Source organism: Benincasa hispida, chromosome 4 (assembly GCF_009727055.1).
Source record: "Benincasa hispida cultivar B227 chromosome 4, ASM972705v1, whole genome shotgun sequence".
NCBI classification, from domain to species: domain Eukaryota; kingdom Viridiplantae; phylum Streptophyta; class Magnoliopsida; order Cucurbitales; family Cucurbitaceae; genus Benincasa; species Benincasa hispida.
The window spans coordinates 34530459-34555940 of record NC_052352.1 but is presented as its reverse complement, the minus strand read 5'-3'; the positions used below and the strand labels follow the sequence as shown (position 1 = coordinate 34555940).

The 25482-nt window shown below is 32.5% G+C and overlaps 5 protein-coding genes across 8 annotated transcripts in view; 3 read left to right on the top strand and 2 right to left on the bottom strand.

The window, feature by feature from the left end:
* LOC120076601 (phosphoglucomutase) overlaps positions 1-3283 on the top strand; it is an 8288-nt gene extending 5005 nt beyond the window's left edge. For all 3 annotated transcript variants that reach the window (XM_039030477.1, XM_039030475.1, XM_039030476.1), the window contains 10 exons: positions 505-565; positions 647-764; positions 873-954; positions 1060-1132; positions 1202-1263; positions 1663-1758; positions 1902-2056; positions 2140-2236; positions 2738-2815; positions 2896-3283. In XM_039030477.1, the coding sequence (XP_038886405.1) occupies positions 505-565; positions 647-764; positions 873-954; positions 1060-1132; positions 1202-1263; positions 1663-1758; positions 1902-2056; positions 2140-2236; positions 2738-2815; positions 2896-3003 (930 nt within the window). In that variant the 3' untranslated portion in view covers positions 3004-3283. The remainder of the gene's footprint in view (positions 1-504; positions 566-646; positions 765-872; positions 955-1059; positions 1133-1201; positions 1264-1662; positions 1759-1901; positions 2057-2139; positions 2237-2737; positions 2816-2895) is intronic.
* A 2432-nt stretch (positions 3284-5715) lies between these two features.
* LOC120076811 lies at positions 5716-8090 on the bottom strand. The gene is made up of 3 exons (XM_039030732.1): positions 7671-8090; positions 6891-7293; positions 5716-6265 (listed from the first exon to the last, which is right to left on the bottom strand). The coding sequence occupies exons 1-3, from the start codon at positions 7837-7839 to the stop codon at positions 5977-5979; spliced, it is 861 nt and encodes a 286-aa protein (XP_038886660.1). The 5' UTR covers positions 7840-8090; the 3' UTR covers positions 5716-5976.
* Positions 8091-9719: 1629 nt separating this feature from the next.
* On the top strand, positions 9720-13955 carry LOC120074954 (mRNA-decapping enzyme subunit 2-like). Its single transcript, XM_039028067.1, has 8 exons — positions 9720-9925; positions 10900-11051; positions 11240-11367; positions 11487-11582; positions 11853-12005; positions 13036-13139; positions 13225-13292; positions 13510-13955. Exons 1-8 carry the CDS (start codon positions 9843-9845, stop codon positions 13692-13694), a joined length of 969 nt encoding a protein of 322 aa, XP_038883995.1. The 5' UTR covers positions 9720-9842; the 3' UTR covers positions 13695-13955.
* A 2184-nt stretch (positions 13956-16139) lies between these two features.
* On the bottom strand, positions 16140-19634 carry LOC120076445 (mannan endo-1,4-beta-mannosidase 6). 2 transcript variants are annotated; one of them, XM_039030279.1, is made up of 7 exons: positions 19495-19634; positions 19056-19155; positions 17716-17995; positions 17331-17525; positions 17110-17232; positions 16816-17027; positions 16140-16735 (listed from the first exon to the last, which is right to left on the bottom strand). In XM_039030279.1, the coding sequence occupies exons 2-7, from the start codon at positions 19064-19066 to the stop codon at positions 16291-16293; spliced, it is 1266 nt and encodes a 421-aa protein (XP_038886207.1). In that variant the 5' UTR covers positions 19067-19155; positions 19495-19634; the 3' UTR covers positions 16140-16290. The 2 variants fall into 2 exon arrangements, with proteins under 2 accessions (XP_038886207.1, XP_038886206.1); XM_039030278.1 differs by lacking the exon at positions 19495-19634 and having other exon boundaries at positions 19056-19293.
* Positions 19548-24732, top strand: LOC120076446 (probable aquaporin PIP2-5). Its single transcript, XM_039030280.1, has 4 exons — positions 19548-20073; positions 21752-22047; positions 23994-24134; positions 24319-24732. The coding sequence occupies exons 1-4, from the start codon at positions 19701-19703 to the stop codon at positions 24436-24438; spliced, it is 930 nt and encodes a 309-aa protein (XP_038886208.1). The 5' UTR covers positions 19548-19700; the 3' UTR covers positions 24439-24732.
* Positions 24733-25482: the final 750 nt, after the last annotated feature.

Genomic DNA, 25482 nt, shown 5'->3' with positions numbered 1-25482 from the left:
CACCCATCCACACACACACACACACACACACACAAAATGGACACCATTTGATTTTTGATCAATTATTTATTTATGCCAGTGGTTTGAAACCTTTAAAAAAATATTCCTTTATTTTTGTGTTAGTGGTAACAATTTTTTGCATTTCCACTTTCCTGCTTATTTTTCATTTTTAGCTATATATAAAATTGAGTGTAGACAATAGAAATGTTCTTCTATAGTTCTACTTTTGTTGGTTGATTCTAGTGAAGGTTTTCTATGTTACATATATATAGTAAAAAAGTTCTTCAATCATTGGTGAGTTGATCACATGGTAAAGAAAAGTCTAAAAACTTTATACTTTGGAATAATGAAGAAAAAACACAGTAAGTTATTGTTGCAATCATTGTAAAAGCTCTTACAACCATGGCAAAGTTACTTGGCTTTACGATATTGTGCAGAAATTGAACAGATGCTAGATCAGCAAAATTATACATTAACAAGTTCTTAATTCCAATCTCTTATCAGGCAAAGGTGCTTGAACCACTTGGTGCAATCACTTCGGGTAGTCAGTTCTTGGAGCCAGATGGTAATATTTGGTTCAGCAAAAGTTTGGTCCAGTTTTCAAAATGGTTTATAAGATTACAAATTGAACACTTATTTGTGCCAGGTTTATTTCCAAACCATATCCCAAATCCTGAGGACAAGACAGCAATGAGAGCCATAACAGAGGCTGTCTTTCACAACAAAGCCGATTTAGGGATCATCTTTGACACAGATGTTGACAGGTAATGATCAATGCTGTAAGGGTCGTTGGTGCTACTAATGCTTAACCAGTAATGATTGAATTGTTTTTACGCCATGCTCTATTGTTTTAAAACATTCGTTGGCTTCAGATCTGCTGCTGTGGACTCTACTGGACGTGAGTTTAACCGGAATCGCCTAATTGCCTTGATGTCTGCCATTGTTCTTGAGGAGGTATTTGTGTATCATATCTCTGAAGAGCTCTTGTCGTCAGTTTGTAAAGTGGTCTCAATAGTTTTCATTTAATTTGATTTCCCCCCCTGTTTTCCTCCTCTCCAGCATCCTGGAACAACTATTGTCACAGACAGTGTGACTTCTGATGGCCTAACCTTGTTTATAGAGAAGAAACTTGGTATGAAGGATTCCAGAATTATCTGTTACTTAGTTATAGATTCGTCTTTAACTTAATGTTTTTTTTCAGGGGGAAAACATCACAGGTTCAAAAGAGGCTATAAAAATGTCATTGATGAAGCTATCCGTTTGGTAAGATTTATTTTTCATGTTAGGCTGGGCTTTCATGGGCTGGGCTTTAATTTTAAAATCATAGTTACAAAAAAATGGGCTATCCATATGAGCCAAGAAGAAGAAACAAAATCAAAGTACTCCTATAGCCAACCGAGTAACTTTTTTGTTAAAATTTCACAATATTTATTTATTTAGTAAAAGCAGGATCATGTTCTTCCATTTTCACCTTATATTCATGTTCTTTAGAACGAGTAACTATAGAATTGCTCATGGCTTATGGGTTGTGACTCCTTTTACTGGAAGAAGAGTATCAGTTGTTGTCAGTTGTCTTTTGTTAGGCCTGGTTATGTTATATATTCAACTCTTACCTTGTTCAGCAATCTTTATAATAAAACAAAAAAAATACTGATGTTGTAGAATTCTGTTGGTGAGGAGTCACATTTGGCTATTGAAACCAGTGGTCATGGAGCTCTTAAGGAGAACCATTGGCTTGACGATGGTGCATATCTCATGGTGGGTATTTGACGTGGCATCCCACAAATTTTCTTTCCCTACTTTTGATATGTTACCAATCAATAATAGTTGTCTTAAATGTATAATCTAATTTCTCTCTTTAGCTTCATTGTTTCCTTTAACAATATAAAGATGAATCTCAGGTCAAAATTTTGAACAAACTTGCATCAGCAAGAGCCTCAGGATTGGGAGGTGGAAGCCAAGTTTTGACTGATCTGGTGGAAGGTTTAGAGGAGCCTGCCATTGCTGTTGAGTTGCGATTAAAAATAAATCAAAACCATCCAGACCTTCAAGGAAGGTATGACCTATATGATTTTGCTTTAGGAGATATTCTTCTCTTGATTCCTTTGCACAAAGTTACTAATAAATTAATGTTTCCAGACCCTTCCGTGATTATGGTGAAGCAGTGCTGAAACATGTTGAGAATCTTGTTGCTTCTGATTCCAAGCTTCTGAAAGCGCCTGTTAACCATGAAGGGGTAAGTTCAGATTTCTCTGCTGGATGGCATCAGTTTAAAAAGGTTATATTATAATAAGTAATTCGAAAGAACTTTTGTCCTTTTAAAAAATATTCATATTCTTTCAAAATTTGTTATATTACCCTTGGCCTTTCATAAACATTTTAAAGGGTAACTACCCTCGAAGTAGAAGTTCTTTAGAATTTCTTCACTGTTTTGGATCTCTTCTCCAAGGTTCGTTTTGAAACACTTATGAAAGGTCAATGGTATTCTAACTTTTGAAAGGATAGAAGTAATTTTGAGACAAAAGGACAAAGTTAAGAGTATATTTTCTAATTTAGCTATTTAAAAATTGTATCCTTCACCAATAACAAATTTTCACACCTTCAGTCCTCGATTTTCCATTTAGTAAATTGGTTTTAACAAAAGGAAATAGGATTTGGTGTGTATCAAGGGATAATACTTGTGGATGTAAATGGTTAGTTTAAGGTTCAATAAATCATCTATTCCACCCGAAAACAGGTTCGTGTTTCTGGATTTGGCGGGTGGTTCCTTCTGAGACTCTCATTACATGATCCTGTACTTCCTCTTAACATCGAGGTACCATCCATATCTAAGTTGTTTTTACCATTCTGGGTATGTCTTTACAGCTAATAAATTGTGAATGTTGTGTATTCTAGGCACCAAGCAATGACGATGCCATAAAACTCGGCCTTGCAGTTCTAGCTGCTGCCAAGGAATTCCCTGCTTTGGATACGTCCGCACTTGACAAATTTGTTCAAGTATGATTCAGTTCCCGAGTTATACGACCTCTATATTTCTCGAATCAGACGTCAATATTCCCGAAAAGTGCTTCTGCTTCTCACTACACGTCGTCTTTAGGTTTCAGTGTATTTTTAGTATCCAGGCATGAACCAGAGATTTTTTTCCCCACAACTCTCAGTTTCTATTTTTCCTTTTCCTTTCATTCCATTGTCATATTCTCAGTTTCTATTTGTGTGCTATTTATAATGCAAGTAAGGGTTTTGAAATATATGGCATTTCTAACCTTGTTTTTTCTTTGTAGAAGTTCATTGCATTTTGATGTCCGCATTTGAAAACTTGAACTTCATTTTGATTCAAGTAAGCCTTGACTTTGAGTACTTTCATTTTGATTAAAACCCAAATTAGATTGGTTTTATTTTCTTTGTTAAAACTATATATTAAATCACTATTTAAATGCTTTTATATGGTAAAAAAGTTTCAATGAATTAAAATTATTCTATATTAGATCTCTCTCTCTCTCCTCCTTTTTTCATTGTTGAGGCAACATTAGATCTCAATTAAGGGGTTAGGCTGGCATTGGATAGACTCTGATTCAAGAACCGAGTTAGATTTCAATCTATTTAATTTTTATTATAGGTCGAATAATATAATGTGATTTTTTTTTTAATATACCGAAAAAGAATCTCAATGAATTAAAATTTAGGTTAAATTTCAATTAATATCCTCAAAATTATAAACTAATAATTGTATCAATTTCGATTTTGTGAAACTTGTAATTTGATTCAATTATATTGTAAAATTTCAATTTTAAATTGTTAATTACTATTACTTTTGAAAATCATCAATGTTTAGGAGTATATATTAATATTTTTCTGAAAATTTAAGGTAAAATATACTTTTGATTCACGGCTTTGAGACCAATGTTTATTTGGTCTCTGAAGTTATAAAAGAGACTTTAATTTCTCACGTTTATAAAATTATTCTAAATATTTCCTAACTTAACCTAAAGGAATGATGACTAGGTCGTAATTGGATTCTTTGACATGTCAGTTTTATTTGATTATATGTGAAATATACTTAAAAAATTTCAAAAATTATCTTCATCTTCTAAGGGTCCATTTGGATTGGCTTGAGAAATTTTTTTTTTTTCAAAAAACTCATTTTTATTTAAACACTTTTGATTAAAAAAAATTAAAATATATTCGAAAAGTTATTTTGAATGGTTGTCAAATACTCTAGTTCTTTTTAAACTGATTTATGTTTTAAATTAAACACCGAAAATGTAATCCAAACACATCTTAAATGTCCTAGGCATCAATTATTTGTCTTTACAGATCAATCGCATTAGAGTTGCAACATAATGTTCAAGATAAATTGCTTCAACATGGATGGAACCCAACAAAACAATATGGTCTTTGGACTCGGCTTCTTTTTCTTAATAATTTCTCTAAAAATTTGCCTTTGAAACCCATGAAACAATCGACAGCAAGCGATTCATTGTCCATTTAGATTTCCAATAATCTATTTTAAATAAATTTCAAAATCAGATTAATTTTAACTTCAAGCTAATCATCCCTGATTTGAAATAAGGATTACTATGGGATTTACTGTTTGATAACACTTAAGCTATTACCTGATTAACTAATTGATAAGATAATCCTAATCTTCCGTACAAAGATCCAAACTTTTGACGAGGTAAGAATTTTTTATTCTAACAAACTCCTCTTTATATGAATTCAAGTCAACCTAAATTCTGAATTTCATAAGAGAAGAAAGATCGTAGCGTAGAAAAGAAAGGTAGAAAACGACAAGTATTACATTAGATTACCTCTTAGATTGAAGATCTAGAAGCAAGATTTGTAACCTTATTCTAGATCGAGTCACCCACAATTAAACTGATTTGATTGAATGTGTCACATGCAAAACTTAGAAAATTCAAAGATAGTTTGCTTAATTATAAGTAAATGGTCTCAAACATGAGAAATATAATTCATTCCATAAAAATTTTGATTACAATAGAAAGGATGTTAGACTTTTGGAGATTGTAATTTATTTAATTTAAAGAAATCAAAAGTCAAAATAAAACATTAAAGAAGTAGTTTTTTCAACATCCATCTTTCTAACTACCATCTTTAATGCATCTTCATTAATAGCAACTTCCATTTTTTTAACCATTTATTAAAAAAAGCAACCTCCATCTTTCCAAATCTTTGATGCATCTTCATTAATAGCAACTTCCATTTTTTTAACCATTTATTAAAAAAAGCAACCTCCATCTTTCCAAATCTTTGATGCCTCTTCATTAAATAAAGTAACTTCATCTTTCCAACTACCATTTTTAATGTATCTTCTAGAAACATTGACTAGACATAAAACGAAAAGAAATTAAAATTACAAAAAAAATGTTATATGAACCAATACAAGAAGTCTTCGAAGTGCTTGAACTTATGGGAACTTAATGTCTACTTCAACTGAGTAAACATTCCAAATGGTCCTTCATCTCTTGGATTAGCATGTACGTAGTACATGAAATAGAGGATGAATTGATCTATCTAATCTTGTATGTGAAAAATGAATAATTGCTGAATTTTTACTGCCTTAAATCGTGTAATAGGTCTGATCGGAATGTGTGAAACATCATAATCCTTATCACAAATTTTATTAGATAATGATGTGTGATGTGATATAAATTAATACCTCTAAGAAGCTCTTAAGCTCAATTCAAACAAAGGATCATAGAAAAATTCCACATAATGGTATTAATCATAGAAACAAACTTTCTTCAGCATGTTACAAAGGGAACAATGGGCACCATTATACAATACAAATACAAGATGTGCAGCTATCCCAAATCTGTTCTCCTTCTATCATCTATACAAGCTGTTCTAAAATATCCCACCAACCATTTCTGTTTTGTCCAGAAATGGTAGTTTCTTTTGCACCCCTTTCCCCTCTTATTTTAATCTTTAAAATATATTGAAATGTCCTCTGAATTACTAAATTGAGGCTGGGTTCTTCAGAATCTTCATCATGAAACTGTACTTGATGTCGGGAGAGGTCTTTGGCTGAGGCCAGTTTGCTCCTTCTGGTACTTTGATGCTTTTGAAACCCTGACCTCTATACAGCTTTGTAGCCCCAGGATTGTTCATATCACAATGCAACGCGATTGCTCGGCACCCCCAGTTCTTGGCTTCGGTCTCGGCCTTTACTATCAGCTTTTTCGCTATTCCCTTGCGTCGAAACCGCTCACGAACTGCTACATTTGATATGTATGCAATTCCTGTCCTGCCACAGGAGATGCAAAAACAAGCAAGGGATTATTACATTTGAATTAATTTGCAGAACCGTCGAAAGATCAGAAACTTGAAACTACATCATTTGAATGGATCAAACTTCAGTTGAAAACTAAGGATGAAGCTCAAATTTTCAGAAAAAATAACTTGAGACCAGCTCTTTCTTTAGAGGAATGTTATCATTGAGCTGCAATGATATTGATAAATGGTTTGTTGCTAAATACAGAGCAGCCTACAAAAAGATTTAAAATTCAGTTCATCCGATCAGTTTCAACTTCATAACCAAGAGCAAGTATCCTGGTTGGACAGTAAATTTAACGTTCCTGCCTCACTTGGAGAAGCTAGATAAGTCTATGCTGAAGGGTATTGTTCTCGTTCCTCGCCGAGTCAAGCATGAACAAGCAATCAAATGTAAGCGAATGTTGGGATTTGATACTTCCACACGACAAATACACGATTAACTAGACAGTGAACCTGTTACTTTTACAATAGTAGACTTACGTATGTCATTAGAAAGGTGCAGCTGAAAACTGGATTGCTTCGAAACAATAATAGTTCTTCTTGTCTGAGAATAGTCCTATTCCACAAGATGAACAAGGGTAATGTACTCAACTCACCTTCTTTGCCGCATCGGTCCTTTTCTTGGTAGGAAATCAGCAACGGTATCGACGGTTAAAATTCCAGCAACATAACCCTTGTTGAGACTAACTTTACCATCAAATCCTCCAATCTTGAAATCTTCAGGTCCAATAAGGAATGGATCATTTTCTGAGCCACCAATCACAGCAACCAAACAAATCCTCTTGCAACCATTTGGCACAGACAATCCAGATAACATAGCCACAAGCCTATCAACCCTCAACACAAAATCCAATGGGAATGAGTATTCTGGGAAGAAAGAGCTGCAATGAGTCTCAGCAACTTCCCAACAGTCCTCTATTCTTGCCTCTCTAACTGTTATCTCAGGAGTTACAGTTGGAAATAAATCAAAAACTTGACTGGCTTTACAAACTCTTGCACCTGGAGGAAATTGCCAAAAGAATCAAACACAAACCCCATAGCCTAACCAAATGACCGATTCATTACACAATGATGCTCCACACCACATTCTAAGCTATGTTCTACTTCTCTTATTTCTTTTAATATACACAGAAAACAACCAAATATGCATTTCTAAGCTCCAATGTTCACAATTCTATGAAACTGCAAAACAATAACTATGAATCCATAAATCCGGAAATTAAACAACCACAAAAAAGGAAAATTTGACCAAACTAATGAAAACCCAAATCCAGAAAACTCCCAATAGCAACAACCAAATTGAGAATCAGCAGAGAAAGGTAATTAACAAACAAAAGAAGAAGAATCAAAGAAAACCCAGAAAAGGAGACACCCACCTGAGGCTGATTTGGGGGAAGAAAGAAGAGAGACACCATGAGCAGAAGCAGAAGCAGAAGCAGATTTGTAGGGATTGAAGTTTGTGGTAGAAGAGGGTCTTAGGGAAGTGTAAGAAGAAGAAGAAGAAGGAGAAGAAGAGACTGTGAGTCCAAAGGATATGGCCCGCATTTCCAAAGCGATTCAATTCCTTCTGTAATCTTCAGTGTTCCTGAGAAATTGGAGATTCTTTTGGGTGAAGAGAGTATAAAGGATTAGCAGGCGATGGAGATGCCACACGTGTGATCAACGTCTGAAGAAACGGTGTTGATCGGCTGAGCATCGTTCGTCGCGATGTGAATCTGATGATTTGAGGTCCTCTCTGAAGCACGTCTCAACAAAACCAAGCTCACTCGGCTCCAACCTCCCAAACTCTCTTTGGTCAAATCAAGCATCAATCGTCATCGCTCAATTTTGAAATAACTCAAACCATAGTTTAGCCGGTTCGGACATTACATCACGGACGAAGGTTACAAGTTTAATTTTTTATTCAATTGTAAATTTAGCCCTTAGAAACTGTAAGAATTTAGGTTCTATAGTATTTTGATTTATAATTTAAGGATCGTTTGGCTATCAATATGATGACTATCGCTATCATACTCCAACGACCAATTACAACAACTACCTTTACACGACCAACTCTATACTTTGACAACAACCTCTGATGACAACTTCGACAAAAACTACCTCCTGATAATCATCATGGTGACAACCACCTCTAACGACCAACACCGATATTTATCTTAGGCGATCAACTTAGACAAAGACCACCTCTAATGATCAACTTTGGTGCCCACCTCCAATGATCACCTCAGACGACCAATTCGAAAACCATCAAATTTGTCATTCATCTCTAACAACCAACTTGACTGATAATATATTAAAAGGAAAAAAAAGATTGGTTGAGGAAAGTGCTTTTAAATATAAAATTGAAATTATTAGTTTATAGTGTTTAATAACTGTCATATATAGTAATTTGATATTGACAAATAATCTAAGGATGATCAAGTCATCCGTTGTCATATATATCTAAAAGACCGATCACTTTTTAACAATCCCATCATTGCATCAACTTGGTAAGACTAACTAATTAGTGAATAATATTATTTTGCATGCTTGAAATTAGCTCATTGTTGATCATGTTTTTATATATATGTTTTTTTCATGAACACGTAAATACACACCTAACTGAATCTTTACGATTCATTTCTTACCTCCAATTTTTGTGACCTGGATGTCAATTTGAATATAACTATAAGACACTAAATAACTATCTTATAGATTGATGACTTATTTCTAAAACAAGATTGATTGTTTGATCTTTGTTTTTTAAAAAAACCAATAAAACATGAACATAGACCCACTTTAACACTTGGTTATGCCATATTCTCTCGACCATGAGGTATGAGAACCAAACTCCTCATCTCGACACTCGTTGAACTCCAATATATATATATATATATATATAATAAAATTTCAAATACATCATACCAACTTAGTTAGAGTTGCAATTCTTTCTCTCTACTCATTTTTTGTTAATTCATCAACTAATTGAAACAAAAGAAATGTAAAAATCTATATAAAATTCATTCTCATCCATTTCAATAATATCAATATCAAGTTGAGTACAATTTTAAGTTTGATTAATATACAAATTAATAATCGATGATCGAACAAATTTATCAAAACTCGTTACTTTTAATAGAAAAAAAGCCTATAATATCACTTTTTTAAAAAAATAACAGCAACTATACACCATGCCCATGTATTATAATTTATTGAAAAGCATATGAGAATATCGTTTTAATTTTGGACATAAATTTATCATGCAATGTATGGTTAAGATTGCAATACTTATAAATTTTAATTTGTTGATTTTAAAAATTTAGGTTAAAATTGATTTATTTTTCCAAAATAAATAAATAAAAGGGTCCGGTCGAACCGGATCGGGCGCATAACATGAACCGATGGATATTCAATTATTCATAGAATTGAGTCGATTGACCAAATCGGCTTTATCGTTTCGCGGCTACTTGGTGTGTGTTTGGTGAAAAGCTTGTTTCATTGACGATCGACGAAAACGAGCTGAAAATCTTCATCTTGTTTCTCCTCGATTTCCATTTCCGAACAACTCCATGGCCGCTCTTCACCACTCCTCTTCCACTGCTCCGGTCAAGAACGTCCTTCCTTCTCAAGAACTCCTCGATGATCTTTGCAGGTCCCTTATTCAACTCAACTCTCTCTCTCTCCACTTTTGTTATTTGTTCTTGTTCTTGAACTCCTCCTTAATGTGCTTCCGGCATCACATTCTTTTCATCTTTGCTTCATTTGACTGATCCTTCAACTGAGTTCTTTTTTCTTTGTTGTTCTAATGTCTTTTTCACATTCTGTTGTTTTCTGTTCTTCAACGCGACTGAGAACTTTTGTTCCATCGTAATTGCGAGAAATTGTAAAAGAAGAGTAGTTGGTTTACTTGCTAGAAGTTCTCCTTAAAAACGGCGATGAAGCGTAGGGAGTTGAAATTTGGAATATAAATGCGGTTTATGAGAAAGTAGCATAGTGGATCGGCAACACGGATGTTCCTTTTATGTATGTGCATTTTTTTCTGTTTGAGTGATCTCTCTACTTAGCTTAAACTCGCTTGATGTCGAACAATTTCTGTTTGTGATGGCGAGTATTGTTGGTTCATAACTTTGTTAAGAGGAGTTTGTTGACACATTACTAGATGGGCGGTTGGATTTATTTATTTATTTTTTCCCATTCTGGAAGCAACGTTATGTTCTTCAATGTAGTAAAAGGCCAAGAAATTGTGGCCTTGAATACTGATGACTGATAATTTTATCAGATGTCGAAGGACGTTTTATGCAAAATAAAATGAGCTCTGCTTATTTGATATTGTGGTGGATCTTTTAGAATAAAGTTTCCGGAACTGATAAAGTAAGCAATTTCTTACATGGTTAAGAACAGATAGATGGGACTTTATGTTAGATAACTTAGTTGTTACTTGAACAAAAGGTTGTTGTTTCTTAGACCTAGATCCATTTCATCCTTAGTCTTTGTATGAGATTTGACCTTGATGGATCTTCAATTCATTCTTCGTTAGTTTCCTTATTTCTAACCTGCTTGATGCAGCTCTGAATCTTTTCTTCTCCCCCTTTATTTGCTTCAATATTTTGTCTTTGTTTTCTGCAGTCGATTTGTTTTGAATGTGCCGAAGGAAGATCTACAATCATTTGAGAGGATTCTATTCCTCATAGAGTATGCACATTGGTTTTATGAAGACAACTCGGTGGAAAGGAATCCATCTTTAAAGTCATTGAATTTGAAGGAGTTCACTTCATTATGTATCCTGCACAGTTGTGCAACCATTCGTTATGGAAAAAGAAAAGTCGGAGTCCTCTCTCTCTATATCTCTCTCAAATGATGATTAATACTTGTTAGTGGTATACTTTATTATTCTCTTATTAATCCAAATTTATGTGCCTATTATCTGCGATTCTGCACATTCCTGTTTTCCCTTATTATATATCAGTGTTTAAAAGCTGCGATGTTTTAAAACCATATGTTGCCCATATTGATGATATCTTTAAAGACTTCACTTCATACAAGGTTCGAGTTCCTGTAACTGGGGCAATCATAATGGACGAGACATTTGAGCGGGTGAGCTCTTGTTAATGGAACTTGGCTCACTTAAAAATTGTTTAAGCTGTTTTTCCCTACATAATTGATGTAAAGGATGTTGACACTGCTCCCTTTTGCTTCTTATTGGCAAAATACAGTGCTTGTTAGTCAAGGGATGGAAAGGATCAAGTTGGAGTTTTCCACGCGGTAAAAAGAGCAAAGATGAGGAAGACCATGCTTGTGCCATTAGAGAAGTAATCTTGGTTTTTTGACTCTTGTAAATACTATTTGGATTGTACCTGCAAAATTCACTTGAGTTTTAATGAAGTAGAACTTTATAAGTTGTCAGATGTTATTCTATTAACTTCTGTAGGATCTGGGCATGAAAGTTTGAATTTTGGTTCAATAATGGCCCGTATAAATGGAGAAACGTTTATATGGTATCGGGAAAAATTTCAAACATTGATTTCCTGCTGACAGACTATGTGCCTCCTAGAAATGTGAGATTTACTATTTGAATGCAGGTCCTGGAAGAAACAGGATTTGACATTACAAATCTTCTCAACAAATCTGAATACATAGAGGTTATATTTGGACAGCAAAGGGTGCGGCTTTACATCATTGCTGGTGTGAAAGTTGATAATATCTTCGCCCCGCAAACTAAGAAAGAGATCAGTGTATGTGTTTTTTATTACCTCAAAATATATTTCTATAGTTTTAGTTTTGATTTCCATTGAAATCACCACCTCAAAATATGTTACTTATAGTTTTAGTTTTTTCATGCATGTGTTGCCTTTCTTCAGGTGTTTTGACAACAATTCTTTTGATATTTTAAGCATTATAATCCTAGTTTACTCCTAAAAGTTGTCTTTTAGCCCATCTGAGTATAGCTTAACCAGGTTAATTTTATGCCTCCCTTGAAGGATCTTAAGTTTAAATCTTCTCCTGTATTTGTGACATAATATTCTTAAAAAAAAGTCTCGTTCTTGTAAAGGTTTTGGTAATTATGAAGTACCGTCTGATTCTGGATTATGCTAATGTGACCATGATGTAATGGAAGAAAGATGCATTGATGAATCTCAAATTTAATCTTTTCTTTTATGCAGTATTGTAGACTATAAATACGTTGGAGGCTACTGATCCATGCAAGATATATATATTTTTTCAGATATTATAGCTTTAGATTGATAGCTATAAGAATTCCTGTTTATATAATATGATACTACCAAATTTGAGTTCAAATGGGATTTGGTCAAAAAAAAAAAAAAAACTCAAGAATGGTGAACCCAAAAGGTATCATCTTGAAGGGACATGTTAAAGAAGATACATGTGTTATTCTTCTTGTTGCCAATTGAGTTTGATATGAAACCCCATATTTATCTAATATCCTAACTTTAAATTTACCTTGCCTAAGTTTTTGATTTTCAACTCAAAGGGCTATAATACTTGATGAGAATGAAAATGTTTTTGGATCAACCTGGTTCCAGAATTCTTGGGGATGAATGTCTTAAAAATTCAACATGTCCCATGGGCCATGCCTATCAAATGTTGTAAAGGTAGGCGTGTAGCTTTTAATTTTGAACCAGGAAACACATGGGTTTGACAAATTTCTGGGTAAAAAGGGAAAAGGGGGAATTGTTTATTAGTGGTAGGTTATCTTTGGAATCTTCTGTAGTTGAAAGCCCGTACTTAACTATTTGTAAACAGGAAATTGCATGGCATCGACTCGATGATCTTGAACCAGCTAGTGATAATGTAATATCTCGTGGGATGAACGGTCTCAAGCTTTATATGGTTGCTCCTTTTTTGGCGTGAGTACATCTGTATATTCTTAATGATTTCTTTCTCATGCTTTAACGAATGTAGATGTTTTAAGTGGTTAGCATCTTCATGCAGATCTCTGAGGTCATGGATTTCGACACATCATCCCCCTGTTCATCCAAACCCCGATGTGTCAATAAGAGGTTTTCTTTTTCTCCACCTACTTAGGGATTATGAAATTTTGCAACTATTATCAATACGAATTTGCTTCTGATTTCCAAAGATAGATTCTGTTTTCCAAATCAAGTTATAGGCCGTCCAAATTCCAAGGCATAATCTCACAACTTTACATAGATTAAATTACATATAACATGCCTTGTTTTCAAATATGTTAATGTAGTGTATGTTCTTGTTTTCAAGGACTAACGGTATGGAAGGCTAAGAACAGCTCGATAGGTAGCAGCAGTACAATCATAATGGAGAGCCAATTAAGTAAACAAGAAGTGGATGTTTCCATCCCGGACACTGGTCCAGGCAGGAGCTTCAGAAACTTCAAGTTTGATACTGCCTCAATCTTACAGTCAATGGATAGAGCCTTTTCTTAAGTCTTCTATAAGTCCTAATGACCTTTTTCCTTAGTTAGACCTTATAGATATGTCAAATTACTAAATAATAGTAATAGCAAAAAAAAAAAAAAAAAAAAAAAAATTAGAAATAGGAGTGCTAGGACAGACCAGGGGGGTTGATTTGATCTACTTTGCCAGCTTGATTGATCTACTCAACCATTGTCCTTCATGCTGTTTTGGACATAAAATGTTGGTTTATACAGTCTTCTTTTGTGTGAAATTTGCATATATTCTGTAGTGTATACAAAAGTGTTCGTAGGGAAATGTCTGGTAAAAGAAATGCTTCAACAATTGCATCAATTTGGTGTTCGTGGTGAAAGAGTGATGGAGAAAGTACTTTGCCAGCTTGATTGCAATGACAGGTGTCGGTTCGTGGGAGTTCGTGTGTATGCCACATGGGATTTTCTGTACAGAAACATTGATGTGTGAAATGTGTTGAACTTTGATGATTAGTTTTTATCAGTTTAGTTTGGTACTCATGTGGGTGAGCACTTTTAGAAGACATGCTTCTGCTTACCCCTTTTTCCTGGTGTGGCATCTACTCATTTCTTTGCTACTTGTGCTTTTTCCCCCACTAACATATGGTTTGTTGATGAATGCGAAGAGAATATACTAAAAATCTATATGAGTGGGTTAAAAGTAATTTAAAAGAATAATCTAAAGGGTAATTGTTTTAAACGATAAAGTTGTTGAAAATATTTTAGTATAATAAAATGCCACTATCTATCAGTGATACATCGTTATAGACTTCCATCACTGATAGATAGTAATATTTTGTTATATTTGTAAGTAAATTGACTCATTTTTTTTAATTTGAAAATAACTCAAATTAAAGTGTTTTTTAAATGATTTTTTTTTCCTCTAAAAAAATAGTGAAGACTTTTGCTTCATAAATACTTGAGTATTTCTTTAATGAGCACCAAACATGGATTAAAGACGTGCGAGAATATTTTGGAATTGGTTAATCTTTTTTGTTATTTTAAAATGTACTTTTAATTCAAAATTGATTCAATGTTTGGCTTTCTTTGCAATTTTCACTCAAATAAAATAATCATTATGATGGAATAAGTCTTATTTTAGAGTGATTTTAAACTTGATCACTATGAAGATGAAGTAATATGTTGGAGTTAGAAAATTTGTGTTGGGTACACGAATAATTTTTTTTTTTTTTTTTTTTGATAAATATGCAAAAGAGTGAGGAGAAAAGAGAGTTCTACACAAATTTCAATGACTTCAATATGAATGCTATTAAAGTTGGTGAATTGGGTTATTTAATACCTACACTGAGGTTGTGAGCCCAACACCCTATACAAATTTCAATGACTTCGATATGCTTTTAGGTGCTTTTATTAGAAACACAAATGGCTTGCTTCAAGAGTTTTCACCGATCACTTGTAGTTATCAATAAAAAAAATTATTATGAAATTTTGGTAAGTGCTTTTTTAAAGGGATAAAAGCTCTTTGTCCAAAATAATAATAATAAATAAATAAAAGCACATGTTCATCCAAGCTCATTTCAAACTGAGAATCTTCAGTATTTTTATAGTCGCTTTCAATTATTTAGTCAAGAGAATTTTGAGAGAGCTTAGAACTCATTTCAACCTTTCAAAAAGTTATCAGACCAACTTCTTGTCATGAAAACACCTTAGCTTCAGGTATCACCCAACTTTTTTTTATTTTTCATTTTCATTTTCATTTCGTTGTCAAGGGACCATCACTTCCAAAAACATATGAGCTAAAATAGACAATTTAAAAATACAAAGACATAATAAAATAAATTACCAGAACAAAATGAATATTAAAAAAAAAATGACAAACATGAAAAAAAATGGAACTAAAAGTGGAGGATCAAAATATTTAAACCAAAACCAAATTAGGGGGGAAAAAACAAGTTCAAATTCACATCAACATCTTTCCACAGGCTTTAAGCATCAGACTAGCAGAGTCAAAAGGAATTGGAATTTGCTTTCTGTTACTTTACACGTGCTTCTGCCCCAGTTTTTGCTCTCCATCCCCAATTAATTCAAATTTACACTTCATTACTTTTATCATTATATTGTGGACCATCAAAACGAACATAATTTACATGACGAAATGTTCGTATTGATAATCTCGAAGTTAGAGATTTTATTTCCTCATCCACATATTGTCTGAAAAAAAATATCTTGTGAACCAACCATTTTAAGATCATATGCATTATTTTTTTAAAAAAATAACTTACTCAAAATAAGGAATAGGTGTTATTTTGTTATGTTATATTCAAATAATTAATAGTTTTCTTTAAATTTCTTAATATTAATACTTTTCAAGTGTTGGGTTAATTTTTCAGCTTAATTGCTGATTCTTAATTCATTTTTAGGACATTACCAAGTGAAAATTATGATTAAAAAAAAAAAAAAAAAACAGAAACAACAAACAAAAGACTTCAAAGGGAGACCATGTAGTTGACTAAAAGCAAGATCATACAATCAAGAAAGCTCTTATTTTATGATACAAGGAATTCAGATATACCCTTCTGAATAATCCATAAGGATCGGATACCCATATTCTCGACTATGAGTTTGTTTACATTACATTACATCTCATCATGATCATAGCTGTTGGGAAAAATAATATCCATAACATTTTTCTTCTTACAACCCCAACGACATCTCATGGAACATATGGAGTTGAAGATGGACATCCTTGTAGAATGAAGAGATATGATGTTTGAAGTTGAAGGAAATTTGGAGAGCACAATTGCATAGCCATCATCCATGTAGTCAGTTCCTTCAGGGAACAGTTGCCACACTAGGCTTCCTCCTCCACTCCCTCCTTTCTTTGTGGAATCCAACAACGTCTTGTACACCGAGTTAAGAACCGTATCCCTGTACGTCGAGTTGTAACCAGGATCCCTTGACGATACCCCAAACTCAGCGAAAAGAACTGGCATTCCCAGGTACTTCTCTGCATCCTCTATGTGAGCCTCCATCCATGATTTTGTGAATTGGAGATGAGTATCCGAAATCGTTTGAGAAACCCTTTGACAATGAGTTCATGTTAGAATCATCTAACAGAGTCTAGTTCATATCATTTGTTCTAATGTTATCTGGCAACCTACCATGTGTCTGCATAAATGTGAACTGAAGCAAAATCAACACCAAGAACCTTATGGTTTCTGATGAAATCAGTTCCAACTTGTTGAGCATATGTATTTGGATTGAACTGAACTCTATTGGGTGTGGATGGACCATAAAATCCTTCCAAACCAACCTCCAATAGATGTTTTGGATCCATGCTCTTCACAAATACAGCCATTTCTTGAATCCATCCCTGCCAATGCCCATTCAATTACTTCAAATTACAATATTGGTTGCTTAATTATTTGCAAAATGCCTGATAGAGAAAGACAAACCTGCAGTTTATCACCGGAAGGATCTGATGTGCAACGAGGTTCGTTCATCAATTCCCAGGCGAAAATGGTCGGATCTTCCTTGTATGGTACATTTGTGAATGAATTCACTCTATTAAGCACCGTCTATGCCGTTCACATGGGAATTAACAATACATTATTTTCATGCTAACAATATAATAATAACTATACCATTCAATTCAGTTGACATGTTGGGAACTCACCTTAACATGAGCCTTGTAGTAGCTTCTCAGAGTTGGATCAGAGAAGAAATCATCATCAGATGTCAAATTGAGGCCAGCAGCTTTCCCCCATTTCACATACTGTGCTTTGCCGCCGTATGCTTCCCAATTGTTTGCTAATGATAATATCAACCTAATCTTATACTTTTTTGCTTCACTAATCACAAAATCTAATCCCTACAATTAATGGAAGAAGGCAGTTACACATGAATGAAATAGAATTCACGACCATCATTTTGTTAAAGGCATAAACATACATGAGTTGAATACATATTGAAAACACAATTTTCTATTTTTGATTTCAAAATGATCTCTAAAAACTATGATCGGTGGTTTGTAGGTATATTACTCTTGTTCTTAAAAATACCTTGAAGACTTCTTCATCATACACAGATGGAGATTTTTGAAGAGCTCTCCACTGGCCATCATTGAAGGCCCAAGTCCTACAAACAGTTAATCCCACAGAAGCAGCTTGTTTAAACAATTCTGTGACCTTTCCTCTTGTGGATTGGTCGGCTGCAAATATCATCAACCAGTAAGTGTTGAAACCATTAACATAGAATGGTTGGCCATCTACTACAAATTGGTTCTGTCTTGTCTCCACCATACTCCATGCATCATCGTCCTTTTGAACCAATCCATCAAACCTATATATTGATGAACCCAAAAGAAAAGAAAAATTACATTTAAGTCTTATTTTCATCCTAAAGTTGCATACTGTTTTGGTCCTTCAATTCTATATAAGATTATGTGTAGGTCTATGTAACGAAAATGCCAATTCAAATATAAGTGACTTAAATACATCACAAAGTTATTACAGAAATTCAAATGAGAATTTATATATGATTTAAGAAACACATTTAAATTTATAAAGATCCAAATGAAATAATCATGGCCTCATTTGGTAGTCAATTGATTCTTTGTTTTTAATTTATGGGAATTAAACCTACAAATACCTCTTCAACCTTTAAATTTGTAGCTTAGTTATATACTTTTCTATCAATGTTTTCAAAAAACAAGCCAAGATTTGAAAACTAAAAAACTATATTTTTGTTTTCGAAATTTGGCTAAAAATTCAACTCTTTTACTCAAGAAAGATTAAAACACCATGGAGAAGAAATAAACTTACTTTTCAAAAACCAAAAACCAAAAATAAAATAGCTACTAGAGCCGACTTGTTTGGGAGTGATTTTGAAACGTTAAAAATCACTTTTGTCATTTCAAATTTCTATCCTTTCAAAATCACTTTAATCATTCAAAAATCAATTTTAGATTGTGTGAAAATTGTTTTTAAAAGTATAAAACCAAAGACTAAGGCCCCGTGCAGTAACCATTTTGTTTTTAAAAATTAAGTCTATGGACACTACTTCCACATCCAAATTTCTTCTTTTACTATCTACTTTTCACCAATGGTTTAAAAAACCAAGCCAAATTTTGAGAACTAATAAAAGTAGCTTTAAAAAGTTGTTTTTGTTTTTGGAATTTAGCTAAAAATTCAACTATTGTACTAAAGAAAGACACAAATCATTGTAAGAAATGTGGATGAAATAGACTTAATTTTAAAAAACAAAAAAAAAAACTAAATGGTTACCAAACGGGCCTGAATTGATTGATTTTAACCACTTCAAAACCACTCTCGAACATATCCAAAGTGGTGGGACCTTTAAACAAGAAACAACACAATGAGGAGACATAAGTAATAGTTACCCATGACTCATGTCTGAATACGTGAAATGATTCTCAGTAGCATCCTCAACTGAGATATCAAATGGCTGATCATCCCCATCACCCTCAACAAAGGATGAAACTGTATACTCAACGCAAAACATAAAAACTACAATCAGAAAAATGAGTTTTAAACTGAGTAACATGTAATGAGCAGCCATTGTTTTTTTTGACTTCTCACATTTCTCAAGCTATATATATATATATATGTATACACAAATCCTTCAAGAATTAAAACAGTTTCAAATCTTTGAAGGCAAGGTAAATTAGATATTGATAATCCATCTTTGTTTTAATCTTTCAGTTTCAGAAATGGCAATGGGCGTAAGAGTAAAGATGCAAATGCTATCACTTCTAAGCTACGTCCATCTATTGAACTGTAAGTACATACACACAGGGGAAAAAGAGTTAAAAAGGTTACCAGCGCCATTGATTATTTATTTGAAGGATGAAAAGGAATTTGTCGTTACTGTAGTAAGTGGTATGCACAGTGAAGGCACTGTTCTGAGTGGGCTCAGAACGAACGACAAAGGTACGGAAGCAAAGGCAATGGGAAGTGGGTAGGCGGTGGTGCCCAACTCAGCCGGAGCCGCTGAAAATCACTGCTCCTTTTCTCTTCTTCATTAAATGCTGCTCTTCGATTCGCAACATCGCACCACATTCCTTCTTCGTTCAATCGAAGTCTCTCCTAGGGTTTTGGTTTCGGTTTCGGTTTTCTGTGTGTTTATGGCGAAGGACTATTACGATCCGCCACCGGTGCCGCTCATCGATGGCGAGGAGATTAGGAAGTGGTCGTTCTACAGAGCTTTGATTGCGGAGTTCATGGCGACTCTGCTTTTCCTGTATGTGACAGTGTTGACGGTGATCGGGTACAAATCGGAAACGGATGGAATGGGAAAGAAGAATGTGGATTCTTGTGGAGAAGTTGGGATTCTGGGAATTGCTTGGGCATTTGGAGGAATGATCTTCGTTCTTGTTTACTGTACTGCTGGAATTTCAGGTTCTTCTTCTCAGTTCTTCCTCTCTTTCTAGTTTCTTCCGCTTCAAGTTAAAGGAATTTTTCGAATTTTTTCTTCCATTTTCTTAGCTTCCAAACATGCCAAATTCCATTTATTTGTCGTTTTTTTAAAAAAGAAAATTATTATGACAGATATGAAATTATATCATGAACTTTAAGTATTGTATCAATTTAAACTTTAAACTCATAATTGTATTAATTTATTCTGAATTTTGAGGATTGTATCAATTTAAACCTCAAACTAATAATTATATCAATTTGAATCATTAACTTTCATAAGCGTATCAACTTAAATCCTCCATTATATTTTATTTGAATACATTTATGAAATTTTAAAATTTAAATCGATATATTTATGAAAACTCAAGGTTTAAAATATTACACTTGAAAGTTCAGAATTTAAATTGATATGTTTATGAAAACTTAAGGTTTAAATTGGTACACTTATGAAAGTTAAAGGTTTAAATTGATACAGTTTTAGTTTAGAGTTTATATTGATATACCTCAAAGCTTAAAGTTTAAATTAATATAATTTTTAGTTGATGATTTAAATTGATACAATTTCAAAGTTTATGATATAAATTGATATTTGTCCTAATTATTATTATTATTTTAAATTTTAATTCTCTCAAATCAAACTATATATATAAAAACTTTTACCATAAGATTATTTGTTTGAAATGCGTGGGTTGAGCGGTTGAGGAAGTTGACCGTACAAGTTTTCATTTTTGGTTTATTTGGACTTTCAACCGTAAACATTTCTTAAGTACATATTAATTAATGAACGATAATGTTATCGTTTACCTTTATTAAACATCCCTATATCATTTCTTAACCAAGAAAAAAAAAATCTAAATTATTAGTTTTCTTTTTTTTTTTTTTAGAAATAGTCCATTTGAATAAGTCGAGGTGTACTGATGAACTACAAATAAGGGTTTATTTTGTTTTGTTTTTTTTTTTTTAAAGGAAATGAAAAGGAAGCTAAAGTGGTAAATAATGATTCCCAACCCACTCCCTTGTATTTTTATTTGTGATATTATTATTAATTATTATAAAAAAAATCATTTTAATCTATGAACTTTAATTTATAAAGATTTAATCCCTACATTTCTAGAATGGTTAAAATCTAGTAACTAAACATTAATAAATATCAATTTCGTCTTTACAGTTTATAATTTATAACGATTTAGTCTTTGTCGTAAAAATACTATTAGATCTAGAGATAGTTGCAAACATAACAATCGGACCTAAAGTATTAGCAAATATAATACAATGTAAAAAAATTACAAATATGACAAAATTTAGATAATCAGTAATAGACTATATTGTTGGTAAGAGTCTATTAGTGATAGACCATATTACTGGATAGACTTTTCTATATTTATAATTTTTAAAAAATGATGGTTATTATCTCTAAAAATACTATCAATTATAATTACCATTAGATGTGTAATAAGATTTCATATACATGTATATTGACAAATTGATTAAAGATTAAGTCAATTAAGATTAAGGCGGTAGATAATAAAAGTTCACATTTAAACTTCATAAAATTTTCCACTAAATTATTAGATAAATTATTACATGCAAATATGTAAGAAGTATTAGTTATGTTTCTCCACTTAAAAAAGCGGTTAACTTAAACAGTAGAGAAGTGCAGGTGGCCACATAAACCCAGCGGTGACATTTGGGCTGCTATTGGGCCGAAAGGTGTCACTTGTGCGGGCCGTGATGTACATGGTGGCCCAATGTTTGGGGGCCATCAGTGGAGTTGGGCTTGTTAAGGCCTTCCAGAAGGCCCACTTCCAGAAGTACGGCGGCGGGGCCAATGGACTTTCCGATGATTACACCGCCAGCGTCGGACTGGCTGCCGAGATCGTCGGCACTTTTGTATTGGTGTACACTGTCTTCTCCGCCACTGATCCTAAACGAAATGCCAGAGATTCCCACGTTCCCGTATGCATCTTAACTAATCTCTTTTAAATCATTTTTTTCCCCAACTTTGTTAATAGTATAAATTCGCGTCGATTGAGTTATGCCATGTTGCCTATTTTATTTTAATCACATTGAATTCCATTTTGAAAGTTCAACTCTATTCTCGTAGGATTCTTTTTATCCCTAAAGTCAATACTACTTCTATCTCTAATTTTTTTTTCTTAAGAACTAAAAAAAGTAGTTTTCAATTTTTTTTTTTAATTTTTTTTAAAATTTGATTAAGAATTATAATTCTACCAACATACAAATCATTGTAAGAAATGTAGATGAAATCGACTTAATTTTCAAAAACAAAAACAAAAATAAAGAATTAAATTATTACCATAAGATTATTTTGTTTTAATTTTAAATCCACATTTTAGTCTCTCAATTAATGGATATCATGGTTTCGAATTTGGGTATCAATTTGTTGGCATGAGTAATTGAGTAAACGTAGCAAAATAATATAAAATAAGTTAAATTACAAATTTAATTCCCAAACTAGTTTGTGTCATTAAGATAAGTAATTGACTTTTGTTTACTTTGTATCTAATATATTTTTAGGTGTTCATTATGTCCTTGTTGAAAACAAATTTGTTTTTAGTTTTCCATTTCTAGAAACTTATGTTATTTTCTTTTCTTTTTCTCAAAACTTTGCTTAGTTTTTGAAAATTTAAATATAAAATAAATTACAAAACATAGAAACTTATGAGTAGATATCATTTTTTAAGCTTAATTTTAAAAATAAACAAAAACTAAAGACTTAAAATCAAATTGTTATTAAATGGGCTAAGAATTTTCTTTTTGTGTTCATCAAACCCTTGACCTAATAGACTTTGTTAAAACTCATGAATCTATTTTATACAAAGTTGAAAAAGAAACCTATTCGATACAAACTTCGTTTTTTTTTTTTTTTTTAAATTTAAAAATTTTTGAATATGTTTGAGACCATACTTCAAATTCCACCAACCATTTGATTTTATATTGAGTGAATTTAAGTTGGCATAAGTTGTGTTAGGAAGTGGATTTGAGAATCAGCCAACTTTAACTTTTTTGTTTCCTAGGAAAGATTGATTTCTTTTCTTTACTTTACTTTTGGTCTTTTCATCCTTATCAAGATAGCAACAAATCCTTTTAAATGGTCTGCTAAGTTTCTTTTTATTGAAAGAATTACAAAGTGGGTTCATGTGTTAGGCACCAACTTCCAACCCTAAATACCCATTTCATACCTTACTTTTATCAAAATTAAGAAGAAAAAAATCTCTCTATCTTTTTAGCCTATCAACTTTGTTTAATTTGATTTATCATGCATGCACAAAACATACTCTTTTTCCCTTTATTCCCATTACACGAGTTTAATTCAACTGACATATATAGTATATGTTAGCAACTAAAAATTACTTTTGATTCATAAACTTTCATGAAAGTAACAATTTGGTTCTTAAACTTTTGTTTGTAACAATTTAATCCATGTACTTTCATATTTGTAGTAATTTAGTCTCTTAACTTTTGTATGTAGCAACATAACCCTTGTATTTTCAAATTTGTTACAATAAAGTCACTGAGGTAAAAAATATCAATCAAGACTTGATGTCAAATTTTATTATTTTATAACGTAGCCTTGTATTTTATAAAAATATTGAATGTGTAATTAGTTTATCGATTTATTTATGCAAGAAATCTCAATAAATCTTGATACTAATTTCTATAATAGGAACTAAATCATTATAAATTTTAAGAAATATGAACTTAAATCGTTATATAGTAAAGTTCAAGGACTAGATTGTTACAAAATTAAAAGTACATGAACTAAATCGTAACAAACTAAAGTTTAGGAACTAAATTATTACTTTTATAAAAATTTTAGGGACTACAAAAAAATCGAAAGTTTTGGTTAGTAATATCCTTTCTTCCCTCTTTGGTTGAAGGTTTTGGCTCCACTTCCAATTGGGTTCGCAGTTTTCATGGTTCATTTGGCTACAATTCCAATCACTGGCACTGGAATCAACCCAGCAAGAAGCTTGGGATCTGCTGTTATTTTTAATGACCAAAAAGCTTGGAATAACCATGTTAGTCCTCATCTTTTACTCATCTTGATTCAATATCAAGATCATAAAGCTTTTCGATTTGTGCAACATTCGTAACTTGGATTTACGAATGCATCGAAGCCGATTAACAATGTGGATGGATTTGAATTTTGAAACATCTTTGAGATGCTTTAGTCTAATGTTGATGGGTTCTTGTTGTTTGCAGTGGATATTTTGGGTTGGACCCTTTATAGGAGCAGCAATTGCAGCATTCTACCACCAATTCATCTTGAGAGCAGGTGCTGTTAAAGCTCTTGGTTCATTTAGAAGCAACCCACATGTGTGATGATCATAATGTTTTTAATTTTAATTAAGCCAGCTCTTTGGAGATTAAGGATCAAATCATCATTAGTTTATGCATTTTGAGTTCTTAATTATCATGTTTGCTACTGATTCTCATGAAGCTCATTGCTCTTCCTTTTGCTATTGGAATGGCTAGAAATAGTTTGTTTATTTTCACATGATTTCAAAAGGGTAGGAGAAGGCCAGAAGGGTCATTTCTTGGTAATGGCAATTGGCAAAGTTTGTTATTTCTTTTCTAATATTAATAAATGTTTATGAGTGGTTTTGAAATGGTTAATTATTTGTGTTAGGTTTAAAATCACACTAAAACATACTATTAGTCACTCATAATTAATTTATTATCTAATTTCACATCATGAATGCAATTTTTATTTCATCAAGATTGTTTCGAATCATTAGAAGCATATTTCATTATGATTTTAATAATTTTAGAATCATTATCAAACATGTTTTTGTCAACCTCGTGCTTTCTAGCTTTTCTTCGTTGAAATATCTTAATTTACTTTTTTAAAGGAGAAAAAACAAATGAGGTTTTACTCTAGAATATACTAAAAGAGAGAGGGGCATTGATTCTCCCTCTCATTCGTTTATCTTTATGCACAGAGGAAAAAAGGAATCTATAATGTGCCAAAGAAAACAAAGTTGATTGCATCTCACTTATATTCCAACGAGTGAAATTGGGAGTGGGGTGGTCCTGTGTATTTGAAACATAGGTACGTTTGGTCTCTAAATTTTGAAAAAGAAAAAAATATTTTTAGTCGTGCATTTTAAGAATAAGTGCATTTAATCTCTTAGTTATCAAAATGTACATTTTTAGTACCGAGTGCTTAAGAACAGATTTAAAGGGTTCATGTACTCATTTTTATTAATATTTTGAATTACAAAATGTGTAAAAAAATAATTCTAAAGAGAATAAATAATATTTTAAATTATTCTTCTAATTTAAAATAATAAAAAAAATTATTGGAGGATTAAAAAATCATGCTTTGAAAATTAATGGACCAAACACACCTATTCTTCAAAACTC

Excerpts from the sequence above, each read along its gene's own strand:
- LOC120076811 (XM_039030732.1), bottom strand. The coding sequence starts at position 7,839 with ATGCGGGCCATATCCTTTGGACTCACAGTCTCTTCTTCTCCTTCTTCT. Across the intron at positions 7,294-7,670 it reads TTCCCCCAAATCAGCCTCAG|GTGCAAGAGTTTGTAAAGCC; the intron begins GTGGGTGTCTCC and ends AATTTCCTCCAG. Across the intron at positions 6,266-6,890 it reads GGACCGATGCGGCAAAGAAG|GACAGGAATTGCATACATAT; the intron begins GTGAGTTGAGTA and ends CTCCTGTGGCAG.
- LOC120074954 (XM_039028067.1), top strand. The coding sequence starts at position 9,843 with ATGGCCGCTCTTCACCACTCCTCTTCCACTGCTCCGGTCAAGAACGTC. Across the intron at positions 13,140-13,224 it reads ATGGTTGCTCCTTTTTTGGC|ATCTCTGAGGTCATGGATTT; the intron begins GTGAGTACATCT and ends ATCTTCATGCAG. Across the intron at positions 13,293-13,509 it reads CCCCGATGTGTCAATAAGAG|GACTAACGGTATGGAAGGCT; the intron begins GTTTTCTTTTTC and ends CTTGTTTTCAAG.
- LOC120076445 (XM_039030278.1), bottom strand. The coding sequence starts at position 19,234 with ATGGCTGCTCATTACATGTTACTCAGTTTAAAACTCATTTTTCTGATT. Across the intron at positions 17,996-19,055 it reads TATTCAGACATGAGTCATGG|GTTTGATGGATTGGTTCAAA; the intron begins GTAACTATTACT and ends ATCAATATATAG. Across the intron at positions 16,736-16,815 it reads CACATTTATGCAGACACATG|GGTTTCTCAAACGATTTCGG; the intron begins GTAGGTTGCCAG and ends TCATTGTCAAAG.
- LOC120076446 (XM_039030280.1), top strand. The coding sequence starts at position 19,701 with ATGCTGCTCTTCGATTCGCAACATCGCACCACATTCCTTCTTCGTTCA. Across the intron at positions 20,074-21,751 it reads CTGTACTGCTGGAATTTCAG|GTGGCCACATAAACCCAGCG; the intron begins GTTCTTCTTCTC and ends AGAGAAGTGCAG. Across the intron at positions 22,048-23,993 it reads CCAGAGATTCCCACGTTCCC|GTTTTGGCTCCACTTCCAAT; the intron begins GTATGCATCTTA and ends CTTTGGTTGAAG.